The sequence below is a fragment of the Danio rerio genome, chromosome 9, assembly GCF_052040795.2.
Source record: "Danio rerio strain M-AB ecotype USA chromosome 9, GRCz13ab, whole genome shotgun sequence".
Taxonomy (NCBI): domain Eukaryota; kingdom Metazoa; phylum Chordata; class Actinopteri; order Cypriniformes; family Danionidae; genus Danio; species Danio rerio.
In genome coordinates this window covers 15,063,148-15,085,313 of record NC_141029.1, presented here as the reverse complement: position 1 = coordinate 15,085,313, position 22,166 = coordinate 15,063,148, and the positions used below count along the sequence as shown (strand labels likewise).

The 22,166-nt window shown below is 34.0% G+C and overlaps 1 protein-coding gene and 1 long non-coding RNA gene across 4 annotated transcripts in view; both read left to right on the top strand.

The window, feature by feature from the left end:
- Window positions 1-22,166, top strand: part of nrp2b (neuropilin 2b) — a 140,196-nt gene that overhangs the window by 27,252 nt on the left and 90,778 nt on the right. For all 3 annotated transcript variants that reach the window (XR_015498801.1, NM_212966.1, XM_087266282.1), the window contains 1 exon segment: window positions 10,389-10,570. Coding sequence is in view for 2 of the 3 variants with exons in the window: in NM_212966.1 (NP_998131.1) it covers window positions 10,389-10,570 (182 nt within the window). In the remaining variant the exon portion in view is untranslated.
- LOC147842299 (uncharacterized) lies at window positions 16,047-20,621 on the top strand. Its single transcript, XR_015499279.1, has 2 exons — window positions 16,047-17,534; window positions 17,751-20,621. It is a non-coding gene; the product is annotated as an uncharacterized LOC147842299 (long non-coding RNA).

Sequence of the window (22,166 nt, the reverse complement as noted above, 5' to 3'; positions counted from 1 at the left end):
ATTAAACAGATATATTTATTAAGATAATATGTTAGTCACCAAGCATATATAGAAATTGAAAGGTAATACAATTACATTTAAACAAAAGATTGCAAAAAAATTACAACCTACAAAATTTCAACTAAATTTTTTTTTTTTTTTGCTTCCATTGATTTTTCTTCTTTTTTTAAACTTTGCATTTATCCTATTTAACATATACAGTTGAAGTCTGAACTATTAGCCCCATTTTGATTTTTTTTTTTTCTTTTTTAAATATTTCCCAAATGATGTTTTGAAATTTTCACAGTATGTCTGATAATATTTTTTCTTCTGGAGAAAGTCTTATTTGTTTTATTTTGACTAGAATAAAAGCAGTTTGAATTTTTTAAACACCATTTGAAGGACAAAATTATTAGCCCCTTTAAGCTATATATTTTTTCGATAGTCTACGGAACAAACCATCATTATACAAAAACTTGCCTAATTACCCTAACTTGCCTAGTTAACCTAACTAACCTAGTTAAGCCTTTAAATGTCACTTTAAGCTGTATAGGAGTGACTTGAAATCTAGTAAAATATTATTTACTGTCATCATGGCAAAGATAAAATAAATCAGTTATTAGAAATGAGTTATAAAAACTATTATGTTTAGAAATGTGTTGAAAAAATCTGCTCTCTGTCAAACAGAAATTGGGGAAAAAATAAACGGGGGCTAATAATTCTGACTTCAACTGTACATTTGGGTGTACTAGTTTTTAAACCATTATTGTAAGTTATTTTGTTAGATGAATATAAATTTTGTATAGCTTACTATTTAAAAATGAACTTAAAACTGTTCATTGCGATATGAGCATAATGTCACCATACACTGTAAAAAGTGCTACACTCACAAAGTTGGTTCTATCTACTTTAAATAATTGCAATCTAGTTAATTTTATTTGTTTTATACCAAAAAAATAAAATTTGCTTCCTCTTTACTTAAAATACATCAGTTTTTATATAACTGTATATTTTAAATAAAACTAATGCAATTTATTTGAGTAGATTTTTGTACGTGGTTATTGTGTAGAATAAATGTTATAAAAGTGAGTTGACACAGACAATTTATTAGAGCAGCTGTCGATGTGGGCAGGTGTTCATAAAACGTGATTTTAATAGTTTGGCGTGACTCCTTTTTCATTGCCCGGGATTTAGCAGGCAGACGCAGCTTCTGCAATGGTCGACATTAACTGCTCCCAGCAGCGGATCTGATTAACACGGTAAGTTGCAAATTTAGCCGAATGATAATTGTAAAGTCATGCAAAACTGCTGTCTTCGCTAGGCAGGTGAGGTTTTAGCTTTGTAAATTGTACTGTAGCCTCAGGTATGTTAACAGTTAGACTGCTCTCACATGGAAAGCTAAGTTGGCTAACGCTAACCAACGCTAGTTTATACTAACGATTAAAAGTGATATTATTGAGAAAAACAGTGAAAGTAGTTTTAAAACACTTAGTAGGTAAAACTAACGTTGCAGAACCGATTAACAAGGTCACTGGTGGGCGGTCGGGGTGTGGGGGTTCAGTTTGTTAGCGCTAACTTAGCTAAAGTTAGCTCACCTAAGTTATAGCAGCACATTAAGGATGGATATTAAATTCAGAAACGTATGCAACAGTTAAGTAGTTTGTGTTTAACGTAAGAGAAAGTATAACTTAAAGTTTGTGTTTTAGAGATTTAGTCCATAAGTTTTTTAATGCTGCATAGTGAATAAATTACAGATTTACAATTTATTTTAACTTAAATTACATTTACTACTGATGTTTACAGAACCATTTAAATTGTATGCACCTCATTCTAAAATGCATGTTCTTGGTCTTTAGATACCAAAGTGATTTTGTTACCTGTGGATCTTCAAACTTCACATCCAGGTAAGAAAAACATTAGATACAATTACAGCTATAATTATTTGCAGGTAAGTAAAACATTGGTAAAATTGCAAACAATAGTGGGCTCCATAGAATTAACTTACATTTGATATCTGAAGATTTTTTTTATGTGTGCAACAGTAAAAACAGTATAAAAATATCCTAATGCAGTTTCTTATTATCTGTCAGTCTTTCAATAAAGCTAACTGATAACACTGAATCACTGAACTGTCATTTGCCAGTGACATTAAATTTGAAGAAAAAGTCAATTAAATGTAGCTTTAGCAAAAATTTAATGTAAACCTTAATGTAATGTGTAAAATGGCAATGTATTTATTTATTTATTTAATAAAATTTGTATTATGACGTGCAAAGTTTGGTGCAAAATGAAGATGACAATTAAATTATAGAATTTGTATTCTATAATTTTCTTATAGCCGTTTTCAAACAGTTTTAATATCTAAATTAAATACACATTCTTATGCTTTATAAGTTGCCAAAATAAACAAAAAATGTAATACCTAAATTTTAACAATTCTGTGATTGACAGGAAACCACAATGACATGCACTGTTACACTGAGTAAAATCACAGTTTTCTTTAAAATTTGATAACTAAAAACACCTGGAATAATGTAATTACACAACCTCTATAACCTTTTTTTATTTTTTAAATAAAAGTTAGGTAATTTTAACTAAGGTAATTTTTAACTGATAAACTAAGGTGTTTCATCCATGCATCATTCTCACTGGACTTTTGTAACTTCACTTGTAGTTATTTTCTATTTAGTATTTAGCTATTTAATGTTGTTTGGTAGCAACCACCTGAACTCCTGTTTCTTTTTGTCTGTACCAATAGAGTTGTGAGGAATCAGAGGTGCATGCGGCTGCCCACGGGAAAAATTTGCCATCAGCCCAACACAGTTTGGATTATCATAGGACTGTCAGAGGTTTGCCAAACCTGTCAAATGCATGATGGCTCCTGTTTGGACTTACCGATGTCCTCGACTTCAAGTATCCATCAAAACTGTATACATTTAAGATGTATTAGAGACTCTTTGTGGGACTGGACATTATGCATCCAAAATCTTCATCAAAATATGCAAATCTCCTCACTGAGTTGCCTTGGATGATTTCTCAATAGGATCTGGTATTATTAATGTTTTTATTTATGTATTGTGTACGTGTAGCCACATTAATGGCCTATTTTGTAGTCCCTATTAAAAGGAACATTGATTGATATTGAATACATGTTATGGTCTTTAATCCATCTTCCCATTCTTATTTAATTGTTATTGACAGGAAAGTCTGTTTATCTGTGTTTACTAGTGTATATTGTGCTTACAATATAGAAACGCCGATTTATTTTCTGAGGTTACAGCCAGAAGTCAATTAAATTCGTTTTAAATGACATATGCATGGTTAATTTTATTTAGATCATTAAGTTCATAATACTTAATTAAAATGAGTACAGTCAACATATAGCAATGTATAAGTAAGTTAAGTTTAACAAAAAAAGTAAGTTTATCTGATTTGAGTAATTTTAGAAATATTATTTGGCTCAACTTAATTTTATTGCATTTGTTTTAAGCAATGTTTTAGTGTTTAAAATACTTAAAAAAGGCTGGAAGTTGAATCAACCTAAAACGTCCGATGCAACCACTTGCCTCACTTTTTATAAGTTAGATCTAAGTAACATTTTTTACAGTGTATATGATTGGCTCTACTTTGAAATATTTCATTCATTTAAATCTACTGGGATGATCAAGTCATTTTTTATGCAGTGGATTTGCATAAATTATAATAAATTACAACCAAAAATAAGTAAATAAACAGGGCTTTATGTTTTGTGTCATATCTTACAGCAATTGAACAATCAAATGTAAAATAGCATGGTCATCATTGTATAAATAACTTAAAAATAATAATATTTAATCATATCTTTTTATCTTTACTAAATAATCTAATCCTGCGTTGTGACTATCACAGATACAAACATTGCTATAGCGATGCCCACACTATATGTTTTGACCTTAGAATAACAGTAAGGTGGTTCAAAAGAGCTTTTGTCATTGTAGTAAATTCCCATTCATAGCAAAACATATGAGAGTGGAGTAACCAACCTAGAAACTGTGGTTCTACATGGCACCATTTGACAGAGGTGTTGTATAGCACTTAAAGCATTTCTCCTATGATCACGAGCCAACGAACCACTTTTAGTGCTATTTAGCACCATTTTTTCAAAGTGCACAGTATTCCATTATAACACACAATTTAAATTCTTTATTAGATTTTGTAGACGTTGTCCAAGAATTCTCACATTTCAGATTGCAGTGCCAACCTCTGTTTCTCTCTTCATAGCCTTTTTTGGCTTTACGACTAAACAAATGGCTGATCTGAGCACAGTCTGGGAACGCTCTGAAACAAGCACTTAATATTTTAGAGGCACTTTCAGGTTTTTAATTCTTCCACAGGGTAAGATTGAGGTTTTTAGGCAAAGCCTGTGATTATTTACTTTCAGTCAAATGAGCGAGACTTACTTGCGCCTGGGGTGCATCTGAATCCATTCACCTACTGTAAATACAGCAGATGATGTAGGGATCAATTTACACAGTACATGTGCTCACAGTCAAGAACATTGCTTTTTTTAAAGTTTATATGGTTCAATAGCATGTGCCACTTGGTTGGCAACTTTCGCACCACAAATTCATTCTTTTTTATGGATGGAATATATACATAACCTAAAGTGTCGAAAATCTCAAATGTGATGAAACACAGGGCAACTTTTAAAACAATGTTATTTATTTATTTATTTATTTATTTAACATGGAATGTCCCATTGAGAGACAATATCTCTTCTGTATGGGAGTCCTGGTAAAGACAGACAGCATAGGACAGAGTTACAAAAAAATACATGTCACAACACATTGACACACACAAAAATAATGTAAACCATAATCTATTATTAAAACACATAGACTGTTCTAAACTGACACTCCTTAAAATAATTTTTTAATATAGCAATATATGCTAGATTTCATATGTAGTATATCTTGAAGCTCATTCCAGACATATGGAGCATATTAAAAGAATGCAGATCAACCTAATATATAATATATAACTCTCTGTGGGAAAAAATGGCATCTTAAGTAAGAGTATATCTGCTGATCTGAAATTATATGTATTTGAGCAGTACACAAAAAAGCTATATATGAACCATTCTCCAACTACAGCACTTTTAGCCTTATGAAGTTTAGCAAAAAAAATTTGTTCAAAATTAACGTAACATAGCCTCATAAGTTTAAACAATTTGACTAGTTTTAGGATCTGTAATAAGACAAATTTAGATAAGAAGAGAAACATCTTTTTTCATCGTGAATTCAACAATTGTCATTTCCACCACATTTCCACCTAATCTTTTTGTATCTAGTTTAACCAATCTTTCCACAATATATAATAATTATACATTTGTCAATGAAATAAATAAGTTATATGCTGAATTGTGCACCTGTCACATTCTAAAATTTTATATTAATTTGGTTAAGCTTATTGGAAAATAAATAAACTGAATTTGTATATTAAATAGAACATGAACTTTGTGAAAACACTTTTAATGTGTGATGAGAACTTTTTAAATATTTTTCAAAAATGTGTGTGGTGATGGAAATGACAGTGGTGGAAATGACATTTAAAAATTTTATTGTGAAAAAATGAAAATAAGCTTCACCGATTAGCTTTGAATCGATACTAGCCTTTTCTGTATACAAAACACTTTTATTTACCTTAGTTTTTGTTTGGTTTTTAAAAACATCTTTGAAGGTACAACATGTTTGGAAATGACGTAGAATAAATGTATTTCCTTATCAAGCGGTGTTGATAAAAATTTAAATTCCCTCCATCTTGAACATGTGCTCAGATGCCACTATTTATTTTCATAGAAACCTGCTAAATAATCTTTCACACAAACCTTTTAAAGCGACATTACAGTGTTGTGGTGGAAATGACACTGATTCTGTGCAACAGCTATTTTTTGTATAAAAAATAATATTGATAATAGTCTCACATTAATAACTATAAAATATTAAAATGATTTACCAATGCTTAATTAAGATATATTAAAAGTTACCAGATAAATAATATTTTAAAAGATTATTTTCATTGTTGACATTTAAAACTCTTCGTGTGCGTCAAGACGAAAACAGTGATTTTGACACCTAAAAGAAGGTTGAATAATATGAAAAAATACATAATAGAAATGTAATAACAAAATTTTAATTAGGTTTTATTGTTTGACAAAGAAAGAGGATTTTGAACAAAATGATATATATTTTTGGATATAAGATCAAAGGACATAAAAGTGCCCATTGTTGAATTACCCTTATATACTGTGGTAATTTATCAACTACAGTTTTAAAAATAAAAACTGAGGTATGTTGTTTTCTCCTTCACTGTAATGAGGTCCATTCTGTCTTTTTACATAAATTACAGTAATGTTGTTAGGTTATTTTGCAAAGCAACGTTGTTTGGCTACTTTTTGATTATGAATGGGCAGCAATATTGTATCTGTAATTCATTGCTCTAATTACTTGCACTGTTTCTTACTTGGTTGCCCATTTATGGCATAATTTCCCAAAGCTCAAAACGTTGACCTTTAAATCATCAGCAAAAGTACCATCTAAAATTTTCTTCTAAAATTATTTTCCTCAGGCTATTGTGTGTAGCTTTAGTAATTTAAATTATATAGAATATGTTTTTTCATTGTCTTTAAAGTAAAATAACTGAGCATAAACAAAGCAGGCTGAAAAAGTTCCCATTTTAGAAGCATTTTGGATGGCATTTAGATGTTTTTGAATATCCATATTGCAGTAAGGTGCGAGATGAAATGCATTATTAAGTTGTTTATCCAAGTCTGATCAATCAAATGGGCCTTGCTATCTTTATACCTTCCTCCCTAGTAGGTGCTATTATGCTGTTGGCTAAGTAAACCTAGTGCCAGTTAAAAGTAAATACTAATGGCAGGAGTATAGGCGAAAGCAAAATGACAGCAGCCAAAAAGAATCAGAATATATGGCAAGGTTTCTAGTCATTTGTACTGTTTTGAAATGTAAATATTTTATGTTTTATAAAATTTAAATATTTAGTAAATATTACTAAATATTTAGTTTATGTAACTATTTTTGTAAGATCATTAAATAAATAAATAATTTAATTTAATTATATATACTCTAGGCAAATGTTTGCAAGAAATATTGTTATATTCAGTACTCAATATCATTGCATTAATCATATTTAGATCAGTCGATCCATTCCAGATCCTGAAAAAAAAACAGGAATCAAGCAAAAGTTACCCACAGCTTTGCTAAAACTTTATTGCTGTCAATTACTAAATATTTTAACACTGTCAGCAAAAAAAAAAAATGTGTGCGTTCACCCTATCAGATGCCTGAATCTGCAGGGGACGTGTGGTGCTTGATAGCTTTGTCAGGTGTGAAAGAGAGTCCTGCCTCATAGATGCAACGTGTGAAAGACAATTAACATGCGGCTCTGATGGAGGAGGAGGAGGGGTAAATCTGCAGATACTTCCTTACTCTGATGTGGTCAAGTCAAACACATGATTTAAAAAGCTCAGGGTGCTAAATACGGTGTTTATCCTAATTTTCTAGTGGAAAAACAAGTGGAGAAGTCTCAAAATTAGTCTTTGCTACGAAAAAAAAATGTGGCATTTATTTAGTATGAACACATTTTTTGGGCCGGTCCTCAATGCTGGCATGCTCACCCCAAATAGATTCACCATAGTAACAACATTCAGTAATAAGATCCATGAAAATTGAATTAGCCTCACATCCGCAGTAAATACAAGCGAATGTTTGTGTTGATGTTTGCCAGCCATGTGACTGTTACAGTCCCACACAGCATGTGTCCTCAGTATTAGGTGAAAGCTGTTTTTGTAGGACAGTTTTGTGTGGAGTTAATTGGTAACTGTGACAAATCTGAGGGAAAAAAGTGAGAGTACTTTTTAGAACAATACTGATTTGAATTGAAAAGCTCCTAAAAGTTGACCTAAGGAGATCAGAACTGTGTGGTTTAGTTTTATGCCAGCAGAAGATTGTTTTGAGAGTGTTTTTGTGTGTTTAAGGCTGGTTAAAGACAGCTGCTGGCGTCTGTCAGATGCTTCCTCTTCACTTTCATCTTCTCTTGCTGTTATGTTTTCATGCTCTATCACAGGGGGTCCTGTCATTTTTGAGGAAAGAGCCAGAAGTGCAAGAGCTGAGGTGGGACGTGTTATCAGAGCCACTAGAGGAGGGCTGTACAAATGTTTGATTGGAGAGTGTTTGGTGCTTTTTGCTCACCATGAGATATCATTCTTTACTCGTCTCAGATTATGTGAACCCAAAATCCAGTCAAATAGAAGACAAACAGACAGAGTTGATGGAATTAAGTTGCTATATGCTCAAGGCAGACTGAAAGGTGGAAAGTTCTTAAGAGGTCTTCAAGTTTAAAGGTTTCATAGGCTTTGGAATCAATACATATATAAATGTGTTTATTAGGTCTGCACAGATAATGAACTGGAATAAAATAACATTTAATTGATCAGAATTCAGTTAATTTTTTTGATCTTATTCTAAATCAAATTCCAGTTCATTGTCCTGTAAATTTTTTCCTGGGTCACATACTGTATATAATCCCCTTACTTTTATCATTAATGTATTGCTAAACAATCACAAGAAAGGTGCACATCATTTTTGACCAAATTACTCTTTCTAATTGTGTCTTTTTTAATGTTTTTCAAGGAATTTCATGAGAAACTTGTAAGACTTCAGTCGACATGTCAGTGAATTATAACTGAGAACACCATTAAGTCTCCCAAAGTATGACAGAGCAATGTATTTGTCTTTTGGGAACACACAGCACACTGAATAAATACGACAGAGGACAGAAATCATGGTTTCTCCAACTCAAGGCTCATTGATTTCTCTGTCTGTGCGCTCATCTCTAGAGTTGGAGCAGTGTTTTAGACAATGACTGTCTAGCGCTGAAGGGTACAGATGTTCTGAGGGTCCACAGGCTTGCTGAATTGGTGGTTAAATGAGGCACAGCATGCTGTGTGGAGTCACACTCCTCCGCTAGCACAGAAACATAAACCTCAGCCTTATTAACGCGACAGCACTGTGCTAAGTAGCAGTGTTTTTACCCTCGCTGCCTGCCAGCTGGACCCACAATTACTTTAAAAAAGAAACTCTTTCACATTTTTAAAAGAAAGCAGATAATACAGTACACCTGTCTTTTCTATTTCTTTTATTATTATTATTATTTATAGTACCTGCCATCAGGTCAATTTTAAAAAGCATTTCAAGGAAGAATCCATTTAGTAAACAGGCAGAACCTGTTAGCTGTGTATAATTGACATAGTTTCATAGGTAATTGAGATCAAACACCTTTTACCCACAATCCCATTGTAATTTTCTCTGGCAAGGCTTATCACATTTCGAGAGTTAACAGGAGAGGAAAAAAAAAACATAACAAGAAAAGACCAAACTCATTATGTAGAGGTGGCAGAACAGACGGACCTTTAACACACACTGTGTTGTGTGTCTGCTCCATCTGCTGTGTTTACAGTAATGCAAAGACCTTTTAATGCCTGTTTGCGAGGTACTTTTATGGACGGGCTGCCTTCAAAGTGGGCTTGCACTATAATGTCAGGATCGATGGATGGTTATATAGATAGATGGATAGATGCATGGATAGATAGATAGACAGATAGATAGATAGACAGATAGATAGATAGATAGATAGATAGATAGATAGATAGATAGATAGATAGATAGATAGATAGATGGATGGATGGATGGATGGATGGATGGATGGATGGATGGATGGATGGATGGATGGATGGATGGATGGATGGATGGATGGATGGATGGATGGATGGATAGATAGATAGATAGATAGATAGATAGATAGATAGATAGATAGATAGATAGATAGATATTGTGTCCATTCCCATATATATGAATGGATGGATGAATATTTAGATGGATGGGTGGATATGTAGATGGATAAATATATAGATGGATGGATGGATGGATATATTTATTGATTGATTGATTGATTGATTGATGGATGGATGGATGGATGGATGGATGGATGGATGGATGGATGGATGGATGGATGGATGGATGGGTGGGTGGGTGTATATATAGATTTTTTCATGTTCATGTTCAGCATTGTTCTGCTGCTTAGTGAGGGGAAGAGAGTGTTTTTTTATTGTGTGCCCTTAGCTGTGACATAGATGAACTTGAATTGGTTCTACTGCACCTTTACTGTCAGTAAAGGAAATGTGTCCAGAGTTAGTCATTTTTAATTACCGCCGTATCGCCGTAGTATACTACTCACCTCTATCACCATAGTATGCTACCGTGACCAATAACAAATTGTTATTCTCAATGCACTGTTGAAACTATTAACTTTGACACTCCTAATAAACATGCCTTGTTTGTTCTGTTCTAAAGATATGACTTCATCGAGATCCGGGATGGAAACTCGGATGGCGCCGACCTTTTGGGAAGACACTGCAGTAACATCGCGCCCCCTGCGATCATATCCTCAGGCCCAGTTTTGCACATCAAGTTCGTCTCAGACTACGCCCACCAGGGGGCAGGGTTTTCGCTGCGCTATGAAATCTATAAGACAGGTAAGCACGCGTTACTCAGCATGATGTACTGCATCATTAACAATGTGGTGCCAAAGCTTCGCCTGCTGTTTACACATCTCTCCTGTGTGCTTTAAGCAAGAGCCCTGTGTTCTTGCTCTTGTACTAACACAGCGTTTACAGCGTGGGGAGAGTTCATGTGGGTCCAGCGAGCCTGTTAGGAAAGCTTGATTTCTCTTAACACAGATCACAAATTCACCTCTTCGCACAGGAAACACGTACTTCACCTTTTCCTTTGTTTACCCACTCATTCTTGAATCATAGACTGCGATGTGTTAAATCCCACCTGCCTGAGAAGTGTTGATTGGCTTTTGTCAATCGGAGGGAAAAGTCCCTATTGGTCAGTGTGGTGTCACTGGCAAACCACCGCTTTTATTACTTGCTGGAAAGGTGTAGATTTGCTTTTGGAAACTGGAGAGAAAGGCTCTCATTGGTGAGTGCAGGGGCTGGAAGACAGGGGTTGCCATTTATGACAAGTTCCAAATGGGGTTTATGGCTTGGAGGGAAAGACTGTTATTGGTTCAAATACTGTAGGTCTCTATAATCTCTTTTTTTTCTAGTGGGATTTGGTCGCTGTTTGTCTCTAGCTGGGATTTGCACCACTAATAATGGAAGTCCGAATTGCTTTCAAACTCAAATTTGAACTGAGGTAGGAAACAGGGTACTGGATTGTAATATGAATGTAAAAGTTAAGGCATAAATGAAAACAAACTGGACTTTACAACATAAAATAAGTATAAAAGGTTTTTACAAATCCTTTGGTTGAGTTTTAATGTAAAGATAGTTCAGCTGTAGATAGGTTGGATGTAAAATCTTATAATGATGTTTAATTTTTATCATATTTAATAAATGAGCTAGGAAGAAATTTAATTTTAATTTATTCATTTATTGTTTTAAATTAATTAATTTATTTCTATTGTATTTACTGTATTTTATGTATTTAATTATTTTTTAGTTATTTATTTTATTGTATTTATTTAATTTTTTTAATTTATTTACGTATTTATTTTTTATTATTTATGAATTTATATTGTTTTATTGAATTTTTTTACTTAATTTTTTTATCTATGTATTAATTTTTATATTTATTTTTGTGTATGATTTTTATTTGTGTTTTATTTATTTATTTATTTATTTATATTGTATTTATTTATTTTATTTGCTTATTTATTTACGTATTTTTAATATTTATGGTGTTGTTTTTATTATATTTATATTATATTATATTTTATTGCATTTTATTTATTTGTATTATTTATTCATGTATTTTATTTTATGTATTTTATTATATTTTTATTTTCATTTAATTAATTAATTAATTAGTTTATTTATTATTTATTTATTTTCATTGTATTTACTGTATTTTATTTATATTTTATTGTATTGTATTGTATTTAATTATTTATATATTTATTATTATTATTATTTATTAATTTGTTTTATTGTATTTTATTTTTATTTTTTATTAATGTATTTATTTAATTTTTATTGTATTTATTTACATATTTATTTGTTAATTTATTAATTTATTTATGTATTTTTATTCATGGATTTATTTTTATTGTATCTTATTTATTTATTTTAATTCATGTATTTTATTTTATTTTATTTTATTTTATTTTATTTTATTTTATTTTATTTTATTTTATTTTATTTTATTTTATTTTATTTTATTTGTTGTAACCATTTAAAAATCACAATCAGTAATTAAAAGGAAGCCAGTATTCAAGTTTGAAATTCAGGTTGCTTTTCCATTATTGGACGTTATTGTGCATCTGGCCAAAAAGCGTAAAATATTTTATTCTGTTGTCAGTATTCATTTGTTCTGTTTTAATAAGCATATGTTATTGCTTCCAAAAAAACACCCCGCCGTTTTGCATTTTGTCATTGTACAGTATGTGTGAAAGCCCTCTGTGTGACCATCTGACCTCTAGTGCCTTCAAACACGATGTGCGATTTCTGTCTCCTTCATGGAGCCTGGTCGACATGCAACAGCGCAAATTCAGATCAAGGCGGCTGCTGGCGGGCAAAATAAACAGCATGGAGACATCACTAGTTCCTTTTTCACCCTTCTGAAAGCATTCCGGGAATGCCTCTTTAATTGACTCCTGATCTACCCTCCCTTGAGGCCGGTGTTTGGAGGGGGCAGGGCAGCTGGGGTTACTAACACAACATGTGTGATAGCCTTTCCTCTTAGCTCCCTTCTGTAGTGTCCTGGGATAGCCATGCAGACCAGCTGTCATGAAGCTCGAGATGCACATTGGTCGGAAATGATCAGTTAGCAGTGTGCAGGGGTGTAAAATACTTGAGTAATTCTACTTGATTACTGTACTTAAGTATTATTTTGGGGGATTTGTACTTTACATTTCAAGCTGACTACTTGTGCTTTTACATGAGCAGATTTCTGAATAATTAACTGCAGTTTTCATATTTAAAGTTTAATTTAAATTACACTGTAAAAAATGCAGGGTTCCACACAATTCATTATTGTTTTCACAACACAAATTGGTTAGGGTAACAAATTTAAGTGGATTGAACATAAAACAATCAATAATTGTGTTGTTTCAGCTTAGTTTAAATAAGTAGTTTGAATAAGCAAGAAGCAACGCAGTGGCACAGTATGTAGTGCTGTCGCCTCACAGCAAGAAGGTCACTGAGTCGCTGGTTCAAACCTTGGCTCGGCTTGGCTCAGTTGACCTGTGTGGAGTTTGCATGTTCTCCCTGCGTTCACGTGATTTCCTCCGCGTGCTCCGGTTTCACCTACAGTCCAAAGACATGTGGTACAGGTGAATTAGGTAGGCTAAATTGTCCAGAGTGTATGAGTGTGTGTATGAATGAGTGTGTGGATGTTTCCCAGAGATGGGTTGTGGCTGGAAGGGCATCCGCTGCATAAAAACGTACTGGATAAGTTGGTGGTTAATTCCGCTGTGGCGACCCCGGATTAATAAAAGGAAAAAGCCTACAAGAAAATAAATGAATGAATGAACAACCAAGAAAAAAAAAAAAAATTTAACTGAGTACTGTAAAACCCAATAAGTTAAGGTAACTCAAACTGTTTAAGGAAACCGATTGCAACAAACCATTTACATGTAAGTTCAAAAACTAATCCTAATGAGTACTGTGAACTTAATCCATTTGAGTAAGTGAAGCAATTTGAGCACAATAAAATTCGATAAATAAAGAGAACTCAAACCAACTGAGTACTGTAAAACCCGATAAGTAAAGGCAACTCAAACCTTTTGAGGAAACCGATTGCTACAAATCATTTGAGTTAAAAAATTTCCATTTAAGTTGAAGTAATGAGGTATTTAATTAACTCATTACATTCAACGCTGAGTTCAAAACTCTTTTCAGATGAGTAGAATTAGCTTTCAGTAAATTTTGAGTTAGCTACACTCACTTCATTTGATAAAGTTGACTTTTGGGTTTTACAGTGTATGTATAGTTTAAGTTTTACATAACTGTGCATCATAAATCAGAGAAACTAAGCATTTTCAAGTGGTCTCTTAATTTTGTCAGTAGCTGTGCATGTCCATTACTTGTCTGTTAAGTATATTGGCAGAATGCACAAGATTGAGTGTAAAGGAAATCCTGTCATGACAATTTGATTTAGCCTATAGTTAATATTTTACCACCAAAAAAATGCTATTAATAATTGATTGCTTTAATAATAGATGTTTTTATGAAATGTTGGAAAAAAAGCAACAATCCATTTTAAATCAAATTTAGATTGTGCTTAGTGATCGTACAAGGAGTGAATAAATGTTAAATGTATAATCTTATTATATATTGACTACTATATGCAACACAGGCTCATTGTGGATATGTATCCCTGTCTACATTTCTGGAGAGTGTGAATTATGTAGCCAGAGGTACGTCTGGCTGCATTTTGTCTTTAAAATTAAACGCTACTTCCAGCAGATGGCTTCTGTTCCTTTTAGCGCCAAAGCTAACGGCGCACCTCCATGTGCACGGCTTTTCCAGTGTTATCAGTTTGCTGAGTAGCTAGCACACGTCAGCAGACTTTGGACGTGAAACAGAGTTGACTGTGATGACTGAGTTCAAGTTCAGCTAAGAACGTTTCCAAAAACTAAAGAAGCTTTTGAAAACACTAATGGGTTGGTTTTAGGGAAGGTGGGTAGGTTTTGCACAGTCAGCAGCAACCTGGCCTGGTTGGCTGAAGTGTATATAGCGCCCTCTAGTGGAATTTTGTGAGTAAAGGACAAGCAAAAGAAATTATGAGGTCATGCAAGAAGACATAAATCCGGTTACTTATTTCGCTGTTCCCAGAAATGTAAACCTGGCTATGTATCTCCAGTAAGCCTGGGTTTATTATATACTGACAATAAAAATAAAAGAATATCAAATCAAGGGCTTCATATTTTTTGTTTTTCACATTTGAAAGATGTTTTTAACCAGAGAAGTGTTTATCTGTGTGACAAATTAATTTGTAATTAATTAATTTATTTTTTTAGAACAGTTCAGTATTATTATTATTATTATTATTATTTTTTTTTTGTGAGACTGCTTGGGCAAATACAATTGAACTTTATTTTACTTTATTTTACCCAAATATTAAAATACTGTCTTTATTTACTCATCTTTAGCTTTTCAAATTTCATTCTTAAAGTGAACAGAAAAGAAGATATTTGGAAAAATGCTGGTACCCATTGACTTTCATGTTATTTATTTCCTACTATGGAAGTCAATGAGTGCCAGCAACCAAACTTCCAAACTTTGAACAGTCTTCAAAGTGTCTTCTGTCGTGTTCAACATAAGAAAGAAACTCATAAAGGTTTAAAACCACTCCAGGGTGAGTAAATAATGAATAAATAACGAAAAATAATGTTAGTTTTTTAGTCATCTATGCCTTACAGTATATTTTCAACCAGATATTTGTACTTTTAACTGAGTAAAATAATCTCTGTATTTGTAATTTTACTTGAGTATCATTTTTTATGCTTCTTACACCCTTAGCAGTGTGCAGTTGGGTTCGGGCAGGAGTGACAGTTGCTTCTGACAGACCGCAACATAAATGCACCTTCCTAATGAGATCCACCAAGACAAAGGACTAGCTAAATTCAGTCATTAGTGTGAACACCCGACGCTGGAAGACATCAGTGAGCACTCCATCGTGAACTCAGGCCCCACACCTCCTGCTTTACGGAGGAAGTGATGACACAATGCGCCGAGTGTGATCTGATAGTGTGAGAGCTCCATAGCAACCTGGCTAACGCGGCACAGAGGTACGAACAGAGACAGTGATGAACGCCGAAACAACGGCAGGTCGCAGGTTTTTTTTTTTTTTAATCATAAACAAGCAATAATGATGAGATCCGTCGGTGTGTGGAAGCTCGCAGTTGCCATGGCATTAACAAGATCTCATTATACTCCGAGGATGCGTGTGAAAATGTGTGGGAGAGTGTGGATGTGTGCGCGTTCGAAGACAAAGAGATTTTATTGGACTGAGTTTTGATGAATTTGAAGAAGTAAGTGTGTGTGTTTATGACTCTAGGAGATGGTGTCATATGACAATTATTATGCATGTAGAGACAAGAGTTTGAAATGTACTGAGGTCCTGTTACACACCAATATTATTGCGTCACCTTAGAATTATAAGGTTCTAGCTGACATTTTTGTCAAAATTGAGTTATTGACATATTCTTATTAAATCACAACTTATTTACATTATGGGTTGTTTTTGTTTAAGTTGTTTACATATTAAAACTTTTATTTAATAAAATAAAAAAAGGTTTTATCTACAAAGCCGAACTCTAGCTTGGTTCTATAAGGATCTTTGTGTGAGCCAATCAGCATTTTCAATGCACAATCAGGATCAGCTTTCTTTGTCATTTCGCCGGATTGCTCCGTTGACAGAGGGGAAAACCAGAAAGAAACACAAAATCAGTGTCGACTAAATAATGCCGGACCGCATGAAATTGCGAAAAAACCTGAATCTGAAAAGAAGTGTGTAAATGTGAGAATTTAGAAGCAGGTTTTGACATTTAGATAAAATGTTAAATTTGACATTGTTGAAAATGAAACAGTTATTAAAAAATGTAATATATTAAATGTGAAATATATTTATTTGTGTATATATATAGTCAGCCAAACATTTTTCAGTGTTTATTAAGCTTGTTTTCTTTTAAATTCTTTAAATTTTATATTGAGGCAAATACTTCATTCAATTCATGGGGCATATAATTCAATAAATAAAAATCAATAGTTCATATAAAGCATAAAATTCAATAAATATTACCATATTAATACTTAAAATTATCACCTGCACTGGATAAAATATTTAGCACAGCCTTGAATGCTTAATTTGAACAAGAAAAAACATTCATCCTAAATCATTAAATAAATGTTATAGAAAACAAACAAACAAAAAAAAATCTTTCTCAAACATCAACATACTGTTACAACACCAATTTCATTGATCATTTTAATCATTTAAATGTAGAATACATTTAGGGTCTCTGTCATGTTAATGTATAAAATAGAACTGTTACACACATATTGTTTGCTTTATGGAATGCAAAAACTTTGAAGCTGAATATCTCAAAATCATTCAAAAGGCAGATAGAAACTTAGAATTCAACTGTGACGATTTGTTCAGTCCATTTTATCTTAAAATGTCAAAGTATTGTATAGCAGAGACAGATTCTTACCCTGTTCTGTGCTAAATTGACTGCTACAGTGAATCCAGCAGAAACGTTGAACCTGTTGTCCATTGAGATTCTCTGCATTTTCGTGTCCACTCATCATCAATTTTATAGAGGATCAGCCAATGATATGATATAATATAGGTTTGAAATAATCAGAGTTGCCACTCTTGCTGTGGCTGAGAGGTTCATCTCTTTGCCCTTCAACTGGAAAACTTGCCGTTAGAGGGTTTTAGTCAAAGTTATTTAATTTAGTTTAACCTTAGTTGAATAAGGCCCAGGTTAGTTATGTGATAGACGTGCAGTATATGTTGATATTAAAGACAAATATTGATATAGAAAGTTCTTGGAGGGCCGCAGCTCTGCACAGTTTAGTTCCAACCTTAATTAAACATGCCTGATCAAACTATTTGAGTCCTTCAGGCTTGTTTGAAACCTACAGGTAAGTGTGTCGAAGCAGGGTTGTAACTAAACTGTGCAGGGCTGCGGCCCTCCAGGAAGTGGCCTTAACACCTGTGATATACAACGATGGTGGAGTACATGGTAGTGTTGATGCTTGCTCAAGAGTTTGCTAACACTTTTTCAGCAAAGTGTGGATTTACTTCACCTATATTAAAATCAATACTTAAAACACGTTATATTACACATAGGCCAGCTAATCATCACACATGGATATATACACTAGATATCACATAAGGACTCTTAGTATGCATCAATAGCACCGCCACATTTGTACAGTGCTCCCAGGACAAATGTCATTCAACCGCACTGGCCAAGACAGTGTGCCGATGTGAAGTTGCTAGGCTTTAGTGCTGTGTACAGGTATAGTGATGAGCAAAGAAAGAAAACAAAGCACAAAGGCAAAACATTTCATAGGTAGATTTCGTTTTTTACGTTTTTGTATGTTACGAACTTTTGTGCTTAAGCAAGGATGTTATTGATGATAATACACCTACTGCATTCACCATAAGGTAAATGAGCACCAACTCACTCTAAACTCTTGGCTTATACTAGTTTTGTTGAATAAAATAAGCAAACAATGTTATAAAATATGACAACAAGCTGCTGCAGTGCCAGAAACGTGTATTATTGTCGGCTAAGTGACTGTCGCTCATAACAGGGATTCATTCTCAAACGAATCGCTCCCTCCATCAAAATGAGAAGTGAACGCAGGAAAGGTGCTGTGTTTCAGGAGTCAGCACACAAATTAAATTAAATTCAACAGAGAGGGAGGATAATACATTTTCAAGCACACAAACACATGCTCTTTGTCGGCAATGCCCGTGCGGTCACTTATCCATGAATGTAGAAAAGTTATGTAAAATTCTAATTTTCGTCATTTAAAAAAAAAATGCATACTGACCACCGGGAAAACTCTCAATCATAGATATATGTGTATATGTGTATATCTCTGTCTTTTGATGGCCCCAGTCCTCCACTGCACCTTGAGGTTGACTTATATTTCTCCGTCAAACGCCGGCGTATGCTACGGCGCTGACGCATAGCCCTTCGCCGTGGCCGCTGAAGTGCACCTCTCAAAAAATGTAACTACACGTCGCAATGACGCGTAGCGAAAGCTCTGTGATTGGTCGGAATGGTAGCGCTGACGAGTCTGGGCGGGACCGAGAGCCGCATGAATGGTGCGAGCCTGATGGAGCGATTGTTTACAAGTGTGGAGTCCCGTGAGCTCCGGATGGAAAGTTTTGTTTTGTGATTACCTCATAGTTAAAGTTGTTGCAGTCCGAAGGTTCCTGCCTCAAAACGAGTGAGTTTGAGCCACTTGTACATCCCGGAAGTGTTCAGGAAAAGCAAAAAAGCAGCGAAGAAACTCGACACAGAGGAACATTTACACCTCACTGCCAACTAGCGTTTCGAAAGTGTTAATGCAGACCAACAGAGACAGCGCGCAGAAGTATAAATGCACAACTACGCGCGTTGCATGCGCCGAGGGTTACGCCGGTAACTTGAAGCCAAAATATAAACCAGGCTTTAGTCCCGCATTCATTTCAAAAGAGCGCTACCCTGTACTAAAATGGCAGGTCTATTGACGCATTCCTTCTAATAGACAACAGCAGGGCAGGCGACATCTAATGTAAATATCTATGATCATCACACATCTATTCATCACATCCTTACAGGTATTTAGTAATAAAGTAATGGCATACTGTCCTGGCATATGTAATTCAGCATTTTTGGACATTTTTGTAGATGTGCTGTATGTTAATGTGAACTATTTTGAAACACTACTTAAAAATAATAATAATAATAATAATAATAAACTTTTCTGTTTTTAATACAGTATTGTCTTAGCTTTAAACGTAGGCTTATTTTGATTTATACTCACTTTTCAAATATTTTATTTCATATTTCAAGTTTTTTATAATGTGCTTTAGAACATACACATTTTTTGAAATGTTTAAATATTTGCCTTTATGTTATGATAACTTCAAATAGGCCCTTGAATTTAGAAACATGTAATTTAGATTTTTACAGCATTTACAATATTTACAACTTTACAACAAATATATTAGTAAGAGAGAAACTGGATAAAAATATAGAAGGAAAATTCTTTAAAAAACAGCAGAAGCTGAAACATGTCCCGGAGTGTAAGTGTTGTTTATTTATTGTGGTGAGAGTACTGGATGTGTCCTGGCGTGGTCAGGGCAGTTTTCCCTAGCAGCGATAGGGATCTTGGGTAAATACACAGCCTGAAGGTGTGTCCACCTCGCGCCGCATGACCCGCTGGGAGGAAACATTGCATTAATTCTCCTCCTCCTGCTGCACACACAAAGAAAATCAGTATCTTGTCACCCTTGAGCTGCCAAAAAAAATCTGCCTGTGCCTCCACACTTGGAGATTTCAGCCATCACCCTTGAGAGCGAAATGATATGTTATTTCTTCAGCTGTTTGAAACTTGTGTCTTGCAGAATAAATGCGCAAAAGTAGGCATGGCTCATGGGGAAAACACCTCAAACCAGGCATTAGTTTTCAAATGGCCATCATCAGACGCCTTTATTATGTTGTTAAGTTGCCGCGCTCAGTGTTGGAAAGCCCAGTGACCTTACATTGTGACTTACATCTGAACCTCATTCATAATAACCACTTAGTTTACTCAACCGTGCACATAGCCACATGGTCCTGTTGCCACGGATACAATCTAAAAACTCGCAGCCAATCAGACCTTCATCGGTGGAGTTGGAGAAGAGCGAATTACAGCTCACAACACAACCGCCCTACAGCCATAGTGGTGTTGCTGTGTAGCGACTGAACCCTGTCTACTATTAGAATTAACAGCCTAATGGATGGTTCTGCCCTACTGATGTGTTGATGCTTTGGGACATTCACCAATCAGACCACACCATTAAAAACAAGATAAAGAAGAAGAAGAAGAAGTGGACAAAGAAAGAAATGTGCTATATTTATGTTAGAAACCCAGCAAAATTAAAAAAAAAATAAGTGTTTTTTTTTTTTTGTTAACAACTGTTTATAGTGTATATGCACAGTTAGTGTTTCTTCCCATACCGATACACTTCCGGTAAATGGTTAACGTGACTTTTTAAAATTGTCATTCCATGTTGTTTTCCTCCATTCTCTTCTACTGTTATCCCAGATAAACAGAGTTGCGTGGAAGCATTACTGGGTCAGATGAGCTGTCAGACAGCCTTTACCCTGCAGTGGTAACATTCTGCATCACTACAGCTTGTTTCAGAGAAAAAATAAGGCTTCTTAATGAGTTATGGGTGTGTTTTTAGCACAACGTGCATTAAACCAATCAGATTATCATCTCCCATTCCCTTTAAGAGTCAGTTGTGTCGTGCCATGGCGCATTTGCCAATTACATGGTGGACTTTGTAGGTGGAAAAACTGAATGCTTCACTGAATACTTCACTAATAGTTAAACAGACCATCTGCAGCACAAGGATAATGAACGAGCCTCCTCCATTCGGCCTCTTTACTTTTATTTCTCTTTAAATCTTATTCCTTAACTTTTGTGAATAAGGAAACAGTATTGTACGCACTCAACTGAAGACATCCATCAGCCTACATATTTTGTTTGTTAAGCACACAGATTAGCTTTAAAACTATTTTTAAATTCAGTTCAAGCAAGTGAATCAACAAAAATAATGAAGTGTGAGAGTTATATCCAAACACAAATCTTATTTTTATGCCCCATATGGTGATGCAAACGTCTCCAAAACACGACAGGTGGACAAATCTAAACATGCTTTTATTAAAACAAATATAAAAATGAATATAATAAATAATACTGCTAATATTAGCAACATTATACAAATGAAAATTGTCATGAATCAACTGAAAACGCCCCCTGAGATGGGGGCATGGAGGCAGTGGTTTTTATATTTATATTTATGTAGAAAATAATAATTTTTGGAATATTTTAATCCTTAATTTTTTTTTTTCATATGTTAAGATATTTGTGTATTGCTGTACATCCTGTGTGTATTAGGCAACGTGTAACCCACATAGGCACATAACTAACGTGCTCTGCGCTGGACTTTAGACCAGCTTTTAGTTGGTCCATGATGCGGTCCACTTCAGTTCCTTAAAATAGTAACGCGCCATCGATGTGCCTTAACACACCTCTATTTTAGACCAGCACACCCATAAGTGCACAAATTGGCGCAAATTGATTTGAAATTTAAAGAACTGGTGCAAAACGTGAAAATAAGAGTTGCGCTGGTCTGAAAATAGCAACAGATTTTGTCAAACATGTCTTGCTCCTTATTGCGTTGGGTTTATTATTGGACCCAATATGGTAAAACTGTTAATTTTAATGTTTTAGTTTTCATATGTTACTGTATAACTGTTGTTTTTATTCACAAATTTCATATACATTTAGGACAAAATTCTAAGGTAATAATAAAGTTGCACCTGACATTCTAAAATGTAGG